This window comes from Poromitra crassiceps (genome assembly GCF_964638095.1).
Source record: "Poromitra crassiceps genome assembly, chromosome: 10".
NCBI classification, from domain to species: Eukaryota; Metazoa; Chordata; class Actinopteri; order Beryciformes; family Melamphaidae; genus Poromitra; species Poromitra crassiceps.
The window spans coordinates 6,826,157-6,838,234 of record NC_139631.1 but is presented as its reverse complement, the minus strand read 5'-3'; the positions used below and the strand labels follow the sequence as shown (position 1 = coordinate 6,838,234).

At 39.6% G+C, this 12,078-nt stretch overlaps 1 protein-coding gene across 1 annotated transcript in view; it reads right to left on the bottom strand.

The window, feature by feature from the left end:
• The window catches only part of wdfy3 (WD repeat and FYVE domain containing 3), a 130,611-nt gene that overhangs the window by 82,301 nt on the left and 36,232 nt on the right, over window positions 1-12,078 (bottom strand). Inside the window, 2 exon segments of the mRNA XM_083644708.1 lie at window positions 1,146-1,232; window positions 1,620-2,114. Of these exon segments, the coding sequence (XP_083500834.1) occupies window positions 1,146-1,232; window positions 1,620-2,114 (582 nt within the window).

Sequence of the window (12,078 nt, the reverse complement as noted above, 5' to 3'; positions counted from 1 at the left end):
ATGCCAAAAATAAATGGTTAAAGTGACTGTTCTGCCTGTTCTATCGAATTTCACAAAAATGCATTTTTCTCAGCTTTCCTTCTCAGACGCTGAAACCATGCTGTATTCAACTGCTAATGCCTACATAACAGAACATGATAAAAACTAACTCTTTTAGACAGAGAAAGCACACATTCTATTAGTTCTTTTGAGATATTTTGTGTTCACAAAGTCCTAGCAGAAAATAATCCTCGGCTCTTGAAAGATGAGCCAGAATCCTCAAAAAAACCCATGGCAGAAGCTACCTACTGTATTGAAAAAACTGTTGGCAGTGAATGTGTTAATAGGTTGTTGGACCGGTTGAAGTGTGTGTGGGTTAGTGTGTAATATTATGCGCTGTGATTTACTGTGTATTTGATTGTTGTTGTTCGCTAGGGACTCGAGATGCAAATTAGCTTGTGGCTAATTTTGGTGTGAAGCATCTTTTTGTTCTCATTTGAGAATAACTGATGTATTTTGTACACTGTCCCTATTATTAAATAAACTCAATAAACTAAAGTAAACTAATCTAATATGTTAAGAGGCCCTCATTTTGAGACTTTTTCTAGAAGTTTTAAGGACGATACCCCGCTGCGTGCGCGTACACTCTTGTATACGAGGGATCAGCCGAGCAGCATTTTGGTAAACAAACCGCGTCACTGGGTGGCAACGGCAATGGAAACCTATGGAGCGTGAGCTTTGGGAGGCTTGAGCGTCTGAGTCTAGCCGGCTGACTCCGTTTACATTTTTAAAACTGCGACAGTTCACACAACTTTAACACGACATGCATATACTATACATCAAACTCTTGAGCTACTTCTGCTCTCACTCAGAATGTAAAAATATAAGCGATATCATGTATAGTTTTTGAAATATTAACGTTTGTTTGGCACAACTCATACTAATAACTGCCGCGGGGTTCCGCATTTCTGGGTGGCAAGTGACGTCCCACTGATTCGTCCTATATGTGTGAATCTGTAAATTAGCTTGTGTGTGTGTGTGTGTCTCTGTGTGTGTGTGTGTGTGTGTGTGTGTGTGTGTGTGTGTATGTGTGTGTGTGTGTGTGTGTGTGTGCATGTGCGTGCGCGTGCGTGTGTGTGTCTGTGTGTGTGTGTGTGTGTGTGTACCTGCGTTGGTGTTGGTGGTGTTGGAGCCATGTAGGAGAACAGTGAGCGTCTCCATCACCAGCCAGGCCAACTGCTTCTGCTCCTCCGCTACGGTGTTGTTCTTACAGTCAGCTGGAGAGAGAGAGAGAGATGGGAGGGAGAGACAGAGAGGAGAGAGGAGGGGAAAAGAGAGATAGGAGAGAGAGAGGACAGACAGAAGAGGGAGAGAGAGAGAGAGGAGAGAGGAGGGGAAAAGAGAGATAGGGGAGAGAGAGGAGAGACAGAAGAGGGAGAGAGAGAGAGAGAGAGGAGAGAGGAGGGGAAAAGAGAGATAGGGGAGAGAGAGGAGAGACAGAAGAGGGAGAGAGAGAGAGAGAGATACATTACAGCTGTGCTCCAAGTGAAGTGTTAGCAAAAAGGTCCGGCGTACATGATTACCTGCTCATGTTCAACACTCCTCCAAAGCAGAGAAAGCAGCCGTAACACAAAGCTCACCTTGCTCGTTGTTGTGCGGTTGCTGCTGCTGCTGCTGTGACTGCGTGGCCGGGTCCTTGAGCAAGGCAGCGTACTTGTGCAGCAGGTTGACCAGCACCTCCAGCAGGCCCACCTCGCGCAGCACGTCGCTGAACACCGGGTCGTGGCGGGCCAGCTTGAGCAGGGTGCGCACGGCCGTCACGCTGCAGGCGCACGACGTGCTGGACTTGAGCAGCACGCTGACGCTGAAGAGCTCCTTGCAGGGCACGTAGTTCAGGCTGAACACCACGAACTCCAGCAGCTCAAAGTACTTGGCCTGCGCGTCGGGCAGCTTGGCCACGCGCTCGGCCAGCTGAGACAGCGTGTGCTGAGACTCCAGGACGAAGTAGTTGGCCGGCTCCGCCAGGTAGATGTTGCCGATGGCGTCGAGCAGCATGCGGGCCAGCCGGCTGGTCTTGGCCCGCAGGAAGGCGTTCTGCAGCACCGAGAAGGCCTGGATGTTGCGCACCGTGTGGCCTGGAGGAGACAGGACGTGGGGGGGGGGGGGTAAGTGTAAGTGTTGAGTTATCCTTTATTCACCACGCCCACTTTTTCTCTCTTCCGCGTTCAACGCAAACGTATTTGTTCTTCCGGTTCAGCGCTGGTTGCCTACTGTGGCTAATATTAGCCGCTAGTTAGTTATGTTATATGGCAGTAAAATGCCACTGAATGACCAAATTGATAGAACTTTTAACCATTTCGAGTAACACTGTTTCCATACGGATCACCAGCGTTAGTTTGTTGTTTATAACGTGGCTACAGTATATTCATAACGTTTCTATCTCGGATGCGTTATTTCCAATCCCACATGGGTTACGCCTGGCGCAACCTATGTGGGTTTCAGGACATAACAGTAACGTCATCTTTAGAGCACAATATTCCTGGAATGCAAGTTTAACTAAACAGTTACAAGTCCTCTGCATTCTACATCAAATTAAGATATTACGGGTTGTTTTATTTTGTATGTTACATACTTATTGGCCAAGATATGTTACTTTATGGGGGAGTAATTCTGCCACTTTAGGAGCGGAGTGTGGGCGGCCATCTTGCCTGCAGGGTTTTTGGCAAGTCAAAACGGAAATACTATTACGAAATGACGTAATGCGGAAGCGTCCATGTGTGGGCAAAGAATAAGGTGAATAGAGCACTCTGCAGGAAGGAGTCCCTTAGTAACACTTACTTAGTACGTGTAAAGTGCAATGGGGGGATTTCGATTGTATGGGGATTTCGGTTGTATGCATGAAATAAGGTGTGTGGTTAACGCAAGTTTATGAAACAGCGAAGTTTGTGTTCAGCAAGATCATCTTCACAAACCAGGACCACCATAAAAACACATGAAACTAATCATAATTAGCTGCCACTTCCACTATTTTACCAGTCAACTACAGTTTTCCTCTGAATGATAGTCGGTTACGTGGCAAAAGTGGCACACAGAGCAGATAAACGTACACTACTTAATAGAACTTTCCAGCATTTGGTCGGAGCCAACGTCTCCGTCCGATTAAAGCCACACTGTGTTTCTTCAACGTCCAGATATTTATAGTGTGTTGATGTATTTCTCCGTGGCGTTAAGTATTCAGTGTGTAACTACCTACGCATATAATTAAGCACAGAAAGCAGAGAGAGAGAAGGAGAGACCAGACATAAAACAGAGGCCAGACAGTAACAGATGGAGGTCACCAGCACATTTACATCTCCAGCCTCAGAGACCTACATACAGTATGAGTGAGCTGGCTGGAGTCCAGCGCTGCAGAGGGACAGACAGACAGCTTCCTCCTTGGCCTTGAAGAAGCCTCTCTCTGACTGAACTGAAAGCAGATCTCAGAATGTTCCTGCTGATACCCGAGATGCTGCTATGATGCCTCGAAGGGGAAGTAACCTATTCTTTCCTCTCCAAGCCAAGAAGTAGCAGGAAGTGTGGGATGGAGGTGAGACTGGGAAAGATGACTTCAGGGTTGACCTCATGGTATTGAGGTGGACATGATTGTTGAACAGCGTTTGTTGGGTATAATGTTGCCGAAATGAAAACAACACCCCATTTAGGACATTTGAGCTTTAAAACAAATGTGCTACTTTTCGCCTCTATTGACCCATTTCACACAGCAACCGTTGTTGAGGTGGTAAAGCAGGAAGTAAAGCAGGTGTAATCAATACCATTAATGATGGTTCCATTCCATTTAGGTGTACCGGTGCCGGGGCCCTCGTTAATCTTTTTTTTTATTAGTATTCTTTTTTCCCCAGATTTCTTTTATCCCCCATTAGTGCTATTTTTTTATTAATTAATTTAAAGGGCCCTCGTTAATCTTATTGGTGACACCTGCTTTACTTCCAGCTTTACCACCTCAAAACGGTTGCTGTGAAATGGGCCTGTAAGGGAGCATCCACAAGCTAAGAGGTGTAACACCATGGTTAAACCTAGGGAGCAGTGAGATTATTTGTGTGAAAATTGTGAAAATTCACATTTTTAATATACTTTTAGTACAATTTTATTACACAGCTATGGTGAATAAATATTCAATTCTGATTGGCCAGTGAAGGTATTCTGAGGTTTGTTATTTCTGATTAGAAGACGGCTGTTTCACATCTGATCGTATCACTCTGCAGTCAACAAGTCGGGTCTGTTTGGTCTTTTCCAGAATCCCTTTCTTCTTCACGTCTTTAAAGTCTTGCCATGCGCGCATTTTCTTAATGAATATTTGCGGTCTCTGTGTTTATTCTACAAGTTAATAAACAGCAGTAAAGCAGCTTCAAAGGGGAAATAAACTTCATCGTTTGGTGTCAAAGTTCACTGTGTTTTATGTCTAAAATATGGTTTCACTTTAGTCTTTAGTCTCAGGATGGACATATATCCACAGTGTGTTTGATATCTTTAGTCTCAGGATGAACATATATCCACAGTGTGTTTGATATCTTTAGTCTCAGGATGGACATATATCCACAGTGTGTTTGATATCTTTAGTCTCAGGATGGACATATATCCACAGAGTGTTTGATATCTTTAGTCTCAGGATGGACATATATCCACAGAGTGTTTGATATCTTTAGTCTCAGGATGAACATATATCCACAGTGTGTTTGATATCTTTAGTCTCAGGATGAACATATATCCACAGTGTGTTTGATATCTTTAGTCTCAGGATGAACATATATCCACAGTGTGTTTGATATCTTTAGTCTCAGGATGGACATATATCCACAGTGTGTTTGATATCTTTAGTCTCAGGATGGACATATATCCACAGTGTGTTTGATATCTTTAGTCTCAGGATGAACATATATCCACAGTGTGTTTGATATCTTTAGTCTCAGGATGAACATATATCCACAGTGTGTTTGATATCTTTAGTCTCAGGATGGACATATATCCACAGAGTGTTTGATATCTTTAGTCTCAGGATGAACATATATCCACAGAGTGTTTGATATCTTTAGTCTCAGGATGAACATATATCCACAGTGTGTTTGATATCTTTAGTCTCAGGATGAACATATATCCACAGTGTGTTTGATATCTTTAGTCTCAGGATGGACATATATCCACAGTGTGTTTGATATCTTTAGTCTCAGGATGAACATATATCCACAGTGTGTTTGATATCTTTAGTCTCAGGATGGACATATATCCACAGTGTGTTTGATATCTTTAGTCTCAGGATGAACATATATCCACAGTGTGTTTGATATCTTTAGTCTCAGGATGAACATATATCCACAGTGTGTTTGATATCTTTAGTCTCAGGATGAACATATATCCACAGAGTGTTTGATATCTTTAGTCTCAGGATGGACATATATCCACAGTGTGTTTGATATCTTTAGTCTCAGGATGAACATATATCCACAGTGTGTTTGATATCTTTAGTCTCAGGATGAACATATATCCACAGTGTGTTTGATATCTTTAGTCTCAGGATGAACATATATCCACAGTGTGTTTGATATCTTTAGTCTCAGGATGAACATATATCCACAGTGTGTTTGATATCTTTAGTCTCAGGATGGACATATATCCACAGTGTGTTTGATATCTTTAGTCTCAGGATGAACATATATCCACAGTGTGTTTGATATCTTTAGTCTCAGGATGAACATATATCCACAGTGTGTTTGATATCTTTAGTCTCAGGATGAACATATATCCACAGAGTGTTTGATATCTTTAGTCTCAGGATGGACATATATCCACAGTGTGTTTGATATCTTTAGTCTCAGGATGAACATATATCCACAGTGTGTTTGATATCTTTAGTCTCAGGATGGACATATATCCACAGAGTGTTTGATATCTTTAGTCTCAGGATGGACATATATCCACAGTGTGTTTGATATCTTTAGTCTCAGGATGGACATATATCCACAGTGTGTTTGATATCTTTAGTCTCAGGATGGACATATATCCACAGAGTGTTTGATATCTTTAGTCTCAGGATGGACATATATCCACAGAGTGTTTGATATCTTTAGTCTCAGGATGAACATATATCCACAGAGTGTTTGATATCTTTAGTCTCAGGATGGACATATATCCACAGTGTGTTTGATATCTTTAGTCTCAGGATGGACATATATCCACAGTGTGTTTGATATCTTTAGTCTCAGGATGAACATATATCCACAGTGTGTTTGATATCTTTAGTCTCAGGATGAACATATATCCACAGTGTGTTTGATATCTTTAGTCTCAGGATGAACATATATCCACAGAGTGTTTGATATCTTTAGTCTCAGGATGGACATATATCCACAGTGTGTTTGATATCTTTAGTCTCAGGATGGACATATATCCACAGAGTGTTTGATATCTTTAGTCTCAGGATGGACATATATCCACAGAGTGTTTGATATCTTTAGTCTCAGGATGGACATATATCCACAGTGTGTTTGATATCTTTAGTCTCAGGATGAACATATATCCACAGTGTGTTTGATATCTTTAGTCTCAGGATGAACATATATCCACAGTGTGTTTGATATCTTTAGTCTCAGGATGAACATATATCCACAGAGTGTTTGATATCTTTAGTCTCAGGATGGACATATATCCACAGTGTGTTTGATATCTTTAGTCTCAGGATGAACATATATCCACAGGTGTGTTTGATATCTTTAGTCTCAGGATGGACATATATCCACAGAGTTTGATATCTTAGTCTCAGGATGACATATATCCACAGTGTGTTTGATATCTTTAGTCTCAGGGATGGACATATATCCACAGTGTGTTTGATATCTTTAGTCTCAGGATGGACATATATCCACAGAGTGTTGATATCTTTAGTCTCAGGATGGACATATATCCACAGAGTGTTTGATATCTTTAGTCTCAGGATGGAACATATATCCACAGAGTGTTTGATATCTTTAGTCTCAGGATGGACATATATCCACAGTGTGTTTGATATCTTTAGTCTCAGGATGGACATATATCCACAGTGTGTTTGATATCTTTAGTCTCAGGATGGAACATATATCCACAGTGTGTTTGATATCTTTAGTCTCAGGATGGAACATATATCCACAGTGTGTTTGATATCTTTAGTCTCAGGATGAACATATATCCACAGTGGTGTTTGATATCTTTAGTCTCAGGATGAACATATATCCACAGTGTGTTTGATATCTTTAGTCTCAGGGATGACATATATCCACAGTGTGTTTGATATCTTTAGTCTCAGGATGGACATATATCCACAGTGTGGTTGATATCTTTAGTCTCAGGATGGACATATATCCACAGTGTGTTTGATATCTTTAGTCTCAGGATGAACATATATCCACAGTGTGTTTGATATCTTTAGTCTCAGGATGAACATATATCCACAGTGTGTTTGATATCTTTAGTCTCAGGATGAACATATATCCACAGAGTGTTTGATATCTTTAGTCTCAGGATGGACATATATCCACAGTGGGTGTTTGATATCTTAGTCTCAGGATGAACATATATCCACAGTGTGTTTGATATCTTTAGTCTCAGGATGGAACATATATCCACAGTGTGTTTGATATCTTTAGTCTCAGGATGAGACATATATCCACAGTGTGGTTTGATATCTTTAGGTCTCAGGATGAACATATATCCACAGTGTGTTTGATATCTTAGTCTCAGGATGACATATATCCACAGTGTGTTTGATATCTTTAGTCTCAGGATGAACATATATCCACAGTGTGTTTGATATCTTTAGTCTCAGGATGAACATATAGTCCACAGTGTGTTTGATATCTTTAGTCTCAGGATGAACATATATCCACAGAGTGTTTGATATCTTTAGTCTCAGGATGGACATATATCCACAGTGTTTTGATATCTTTAGTCTCAGGATGAACATATAACCACAGTGTGTTTTGATATCTTTAGTCTCAGGATGGACATATATCCACAGAGTGTTTGATATCTTTAGTCTCAGGATGGACATATATCCACAGTGGTGTTTGATATCTTTAGTCTCAGGATGGACATATATCCACAGTGTGTTTGATATCTTTAGTCTCAGATGGACATATATCCACAGAGTGTTTGATATCTTTAGTCTCAGGATGGACATATATCCACAGAGTGTTTGATATCTTTAGTCTAGGATGAACATATATCCACAGAGTGTTTGATATCTTTAGTCTCAGGATGGACATATATCCACAGTGTGTTTGATATCTTTAGTCTCAGGATGGACATATATCCACAGTGTGTTTGATATCTTTAGTCTCAGGATGAACATATATCCACAGTGTGTTTGATATCTTTAGTCTCAGGATGGACATATATCCACAGAGTGTTTGATATCTTTAGTCTCAGGATGGACATATATCCACAGAGTGTTTGATATCTTTAGTCTCAGGATGGACATATATCCACAGTGTGTTTGATATCTTTAGTCTCAGGATGGACATATATCCACAGAGTGTTTGATATCTTTAGTCTCAGGATGGACATATATCCACAGAGTGTTTGATATCTTTAGTCTCAGGATGGACATATATCCACAGTGTGTTTGATATCTTTAGTCTCAGGATGGACATATATCCACAGAGTGTTTGATATCTTTAGTCTCAGGATGGACATATATCCACAGAGTGTTTGATATCTTTAGTCTCAGGATGGACATATATCCACAGAGTGTTTGATATCTTTAGTCTCAGGATGAACATATATCCACAGTGTGTTTGATATCTTTAGTCTCAGGATGGACATATATCCACAGTGTGTTTGATATCTTTAGTCTCAGGATGGAACATATATCCACAGAGTGTTTGATATCTTTAGTCTCAGGATGGACATATATCCACAGTGTGTTTGATATCTTTAGTCTTAGGATGGACATATATCCACAGAGTGTTTGATATCTTTAGTCTTAGGATGGACATATATCCACAGTGTGTTTGATATCTTTAGTCTCAGGATGGACATATATCCACAGAGTGTTTGATATCTTTAGTCTCAGGATGAACATATATCCACAGTGTGTTTGATATCTTTAGTCTCAGGATGAACATATATCCACAGTGTGTTTGATATCTTTAGTCTCAGGATGGACATATATCCACAGAGTGTTTGATATCTTTAGTCTCAGGATGGACATATATCCACAGTGTGTTTGATATCTTTAGTCTCAGGATGGACATATATCCACAGTGTGTTTGATATCTTTAGTCTCAGGATGGACATATATCCACAGAGTGTTTGATATCTTTAGTCTCAGGATGGACATATATCCACAGAGTGTTTGATATCTTTAGTCTCAGGATGAACATATATCCACAGAGTGTTTGATATCTTTAGTCTCAGGATGGACATATATCCACAGTGTGTTTGATATCTTTAGTCTCAGGATGGACATATATCCACAGTGTGTTTGATATCTTTAGTCTCAGGATGAACATATATCCACAGTGTGTTTGATATCTTTAGTCTCAGGATGAACATATATCCACAGTGTGTTTGATATCTTTAGTCTCAGGATGAACATATATCCACAGTGTGTTTGATATCTTTAGTCTCAGGATGAACATATATCCACAGTGTGTTTGATATCTTTAGTCTCAGGATGGACATATATCCACAGTGTGTTTGATATCTTTAGTCTCAGGATGGACATATATCCACAGTGTGTTTGATATCTTTAGTCTCAGGATGGACATATATCCACAGTGTGTTTGATATCTTTAGTCTCAGGATGAACATATATCCACAGTGTGTTTGATATCTTTAGTCTCAGGATGAACATATATCCACAGTGTGTTTGATATCTTTAGTCTCAGGATGAACATATATCCACAGAGTGTTTGATATCTTTAGTCTCAGGATGGACATATATCCACAGTGTGTTTGATATCTTTAGTCTCAGGATGAACATATATCCACAGTGTGTTTGATATCTTTAGTCTCAGGATGAACATATATCCACAGTGTGTTTGATATCTTTAGTCTCAGGATGAACATATATCCACAGTGTGTTTGATATCTTTAGTCTCAGGATGAACATATATCCACAGTGTGTTTGATATCTTTAGTCTCAGGATGGACATATATCCACAGTGTGTTTGATATCTTTAGTCTCAGGATGAACATATATCCACAGTGTGTTTGATATCTTTAGTCTCAGGATGAACATATATCCACAGTGTGTTTGATATCTTTAGTCTCAGGATGAACATATATCCACAGAGTGTTTGATATCTTTAGTCTCAGGATGGACATATATCCACAGTGTGTTTGATATCTTTAGTCTCAGGATGAACATATATCCACAGTGTGTTTGATATCTTTAGTCTCAGGATGGACATATATCCACAGAGTGTTTGATATCTTTAGTCTCAGGATGGACATATATCCACAGTGTGTTTGATATCTTTAGTCTCAGGATGGACATATATCCACAGTGTGTTTGATATCTTTAGTCTCAGGATGGACATATATCCACAGAGTGTTTGATATCTTTAGTCTCAGGATGGACATATATCCACAGAGTGTTTGATATCTTTAGTCTCAGGATGAACATATATCCACAGAGTGTTTGATATCTTTAGTCTCAGGATGGACATATATCCACAGTGTGTTTGATATCTTTAGTCTCAGGATGGACATATATCCACAGTGTGTTTGATATCTTTAGTCTCAGGATGAACATATATCCACAGTGTGTTTGATATCTTTAGTCTCAGGATGGACATATATCCACAGAGTGTTTGATATCTTTAGTCTCAGGATGGACATATATCCACAGAGTGTTTGATATCTTTAGTCTCAGGATGGACATATATCCACAGTGTGTTTGATATCTTTAGTCTCAGGATGGACATATATCCACAGAGTGTTTGATATCTTTAGTCTCAGGATGGACATATATCCACAGAGTGTTTGATATCTTTAGTCTCAGGATGGACATATATCCACAGTGTGTTTGATATCTTTAGTCTCAGGATGGACATATATCCACAGAGTGTTTGATATCTTTAGTCTCAGGATGGACATATATCCACAGAGTGTTTGATATCTTTAGTCTCAGGATGGACATATATCCACAGAGTGTTTGATATCTTTAGTCTCAGGATGAACATATATCCACAGTGTGTTTGATATCTTTAGTCTCAGGATGGACATATATCCACAGTGTGTTTGATATCTTTAGTCTCAGGATGGACATATATCCACAGAGTGTTTGATATCTTTAGTCTCAGGATGGACATATATCCACAGTGTGTTTGATATCTTTAGTCTTAGGATGGACATATATCCACAGAGTGTTTGATATCTTTAGTCTTAGGATGGACATATATCCACAGTGTGTTTGATATCTTTAGTCTCAGGATGGACATATATCCACAGAGTGTTTGATATCTTTAGTCTCAGGATGAACATATATCCACAGTGTGTTTGATATCTTTAGTCTCAGGATGAACATATATCCACAGTGTGTTTGATATCTTTAGTCTCAGGATGGACATATATCCACAGAGTGTTTGATATCTTTAGTCTCAGGATGGACATATATCCACAGAGTGTTTGATATCTTTAGTCTCAGGATGGACATATATCCACAGAGTGTTTGATATCTTTAGTCTCAGGATGGACATATATCCACAGAGTGTTTGATATCTTTAGTCTCAGGATGGACATATATCCACAGAGTGTTTGATATCTTTAGTCTCAGGATGAACATATATCCACAGTGTGTTTGATATCTTTAGTCTCAGGATGGACATATATCCACAGTGTGTTTGATATCTTTAGTCTCAGGATGGACATATATCCACAGAGTGTTTGATATCTTTAGTCTCAGGATGAACATATATCCACAGTGTGTTTGATATCTTTAGTCTCAGGATGGACATATATCCACAGTGTGTTTGATATCTTTAGTCTCAGGATGGACATATATCCACAGTGTGTTTGATATCTTTAGTCTCAGGATGGACATATATCCACAGAGTGTTTGATATC